This window comes from Salvia hispanica, chromosome 5, assembly GCF_023119035.1.
Source record: "Salvia hispanica cultivar TCC Black 2014 chromosome 5, UniMelb_Shisp_WGS_1.0, whole genome shotgun sequence".
Taxonomy (NCBI): domain Eukaryota; kingdom Viridiplantae; phylum Streptophyta; class Magnoliopsida; order Lamiales; family Lamiaceae; genus Salvia; species Salvia hispanica.
Window position 1 is genome coordinate 7,561,014 of NC_062969.1, and position 3,065 is coordinate 7,564,078.

At 35.9% G+C, this 3,065-nt stretch overlaps 1 protein-coding gene across 1 annotated transcript; it reads left to right on the forward strand.

Moving 5' to 3' along the window:
- Positions 1-375: 375 nt before the first annotated feature.
- On the forward strand, positions 376-1,791 carry LOC125189319 (protein FAR1-RELATED SEQUENCE 5-like). The gene has a single exon (XM_048086606.1). It carries the CDS (start codon positions 376-378, stop codon positions 1,789-1,791), a length of 1,416 nt encoding a protein of 471 aa, XP_047942563.1.
- The last annotated feature ends 1,274 nt before the right edge of the window (positions 1,792-3,065 follow it).

Consider the following 3,065-nt stretch of genomic DNA (forward strand, 5'->3'; position numbering starts at 1 on the left):
TGAAGTATATTGAGCATTTAGTGAACTACAATATTTGCTTACAGTGAAGTGTATTGAGCATGCTTGTATTGCTTTGTTTTTCCATTTCAGTGAAGTAAAACTTGCTTAGAGTGAAGTATTCAAGTGTTAGAGTGAAGTCTCTGTCATCTATGCTTATGTGCACTATTTTATCATTTCAGTGAATTAAAACATGCTTAGAATGAAGTATACTAGAGTTAGAGTGAAGTGTCGGTCATCCATGCTTATAGTACTTTGTTTTTCCATTTCAGTGAAGTAAAACTTGCTTACAGTGAAGTATTCCAGTGTTAGAGTGAAGTGTCTGTGATTAAAGTATATTCTTCATGTCTTATAGTGATTTTAACATGTAGGTACTGCATGATATTTGCTCCTTTTACGGGCAAGGATAATCATGGTCGCCCTGTGACATTTGCTGCTGGCCTTTTGTCCAAGGAAAATGCCGACTCCTTTTCATGGTTATTTAAACAATTTGTGAAATGTATGGGTGTGGCTCCGAAGCTAATCGTAACCGACCAAGACTTAGGAATGAAAGTTGCTATTGCAGAGGTTCTTCTTAGTACGAGACACAGGTGGTGCATGTGGCATATAATGAATAAAGTTGCTGACAAATTGCCAAAGAACATGCTTGGTAGTGAAGAACTAAAGAAGGAATTGAATGCATGTGTTTGGTCGGAGTTGATAGAGCCTGATGCATTTGAAGAATCTTGGCATGCTATAATGGAAAGATATGGGCTGGCCAATAATGACTGGTTTTCATCAATGTTTGCATCTAGAAAGTTTTGGGTTCCAGCCTTTTTCCGTGATTTTCCGATGAGCTCGTTGATAAAGACAACATCTTTGTCCGAATCACAGAATAGCTTCTTTAAAAGGTACTCAAAGTGTCGGGCTAACCTTATGCTATTTTATATGAACTATAACCATGCTTTGGAGGCTCAAAGAAGTAATAGCGCAAAGCTTGAATACTATGATTCAACAAAAGTGCCTATATTGCGAACAGAATTGGAAATCGAGAAACATGCATCAACGATATATAGTGGTAGTGCTTTTAATGCAATTCAAGAGGAGATAGTTTATGCATGTTTCTCTTTGTCTTGTTCAACTCTAGGAATGTCTACCAATAGAGAGAATGAAGTATATAACATAAATGACAAGGATTCAAACTCATGGACAGTGACTTACTCCATTGGCGATGACACCTATTTGTGTGGATGTAAAAAGTTTGAGAGACTTGGTCTATTGTGCAGCCATATATTTTGTGTGTTGAAATATAAGTTTGTTAAGTTGATACCCGAGAATTTGCGTGGATGGAGATGGTTGAAGTCACAGTTTGTGAAGCCAATACATGGAGGTTTTTGTGATGATGAAGAAATACTCTCTGTTGTGGACGAGAAGAAGATTGCATTTAAAAACTTGTATGCATTATTCTTTGAAATAGCACAAAGTATTGAAGGGAACATTGACCAAATCAATGCATTTACTGCAATTATTGAAGAAGGTAAGAAGCAGCTTCTCGGAAGTGTTGTTCTGTCTTCGACAGAGAAGAGAGCATTGATTGAGAATTTCTATGGCTCACAAGTTCCAAACATTATTGAAGTTCATCCTCCTAATGTTGTCAGTACAAAGGGAAGTGGAAGTAGGAGGAAATCGAAGAAGGAGTCGGCAATGAAGTTAGCAATGAAACCAGGCCGAAAGTGTGGAAATTGTCATGTGATTGGACACCATGATTCGAGGAACTGCAAAAAGGTGAATGAGAAGACAAAACAGAGGCAGTGAGGATTTGGAAAGAAACAGTTCACTTTGTAGCCTTTTTAGAGCACTAATGACTCATTTTTATTACACTTTTGAGTGATTTTTATCTCAATGCAAACTTGGTTTTTATGTTAAGCTCAATTGCGAATAAATTCACTTTTATATGTGTTCGTTTTACTGCTTACAAGTCTTTAGTTCGCTTATTACATGTTTTGGTTCATTTATAGTGAAGTAATATTGATTATCGTGTACTGTTTTCCATATCAGTGAAGTATATTGAGAGTACAGTGATGGATAAACAGACACTTCACTCTAACCATGTTTTACTTCACTAAAATGGAAAAACAAAGCACTGCAAGCATAGATGACAGATACTTCACTCTAACACTGGAATACTTCACTCTAACCATGTTTTACTTCACTCTAACCATGTTTTACTTCACTGAAATGATAAAACTGAGCACTTTAAGCATAGATGACTGACACTTCACTCTAACACTCTAATACTTCACTCTAACCATGTTTTACCTCACTGAAATGGAAAGACAAAGCACTTTAAGCATGGACGACAGATACTTCACTCTAACTCTATAATACTTCACTCTAACCATGTTTTACTTCACTGAAATCGAAAAACAAAGCACTACAAGCATGGATAAATAGACACTTCACTCTAACACTAGAATACTTCACTCTAACCATGTTTTACTTCACTGAAATGGAAAAACAAAGCACTACAAGCATAGATGACAGATACTTCACTCTAACACTGGAATACTTCACTCTAACCATGTTTTACTTCACTCTAACCATGTTTTACTTCACTGAAATGATAAAATAGAGCACTACAAGCATGGATAAACACACTTCACTCTAACACTAGCATACTTCACTCTAACCATGTTTTACTTCACTAAAATGGAAAAATAAAGCACTGCAAGCATAAATGACAGACACTTCACTCTAACCGTGGAATACTTCACTCTAAGCAAGTTTTACTTCACTCCAATGATGTACATTGTGCATATAGTGAAGTATATTGTGCATATAGTGAAGTAAATAGCTCGACAGTGAAGTAAATAGTGAACGGGATATTAATGTAAAATAAGAACTGACTATTGAATTTAAATGAAGTTTTGTACAATAGTTCATGAACGCTTGAAGTTTACAATCATTTTTTCCACATCTATGTCCATGTTTTGCTCACATTCTTTATAATGTTGTGATGTTGTTGCCAAGTTCTTGAATGACTCATGGTTTGTTTCCGACAACATTAATGCGCTGCAATACTTTGCTCT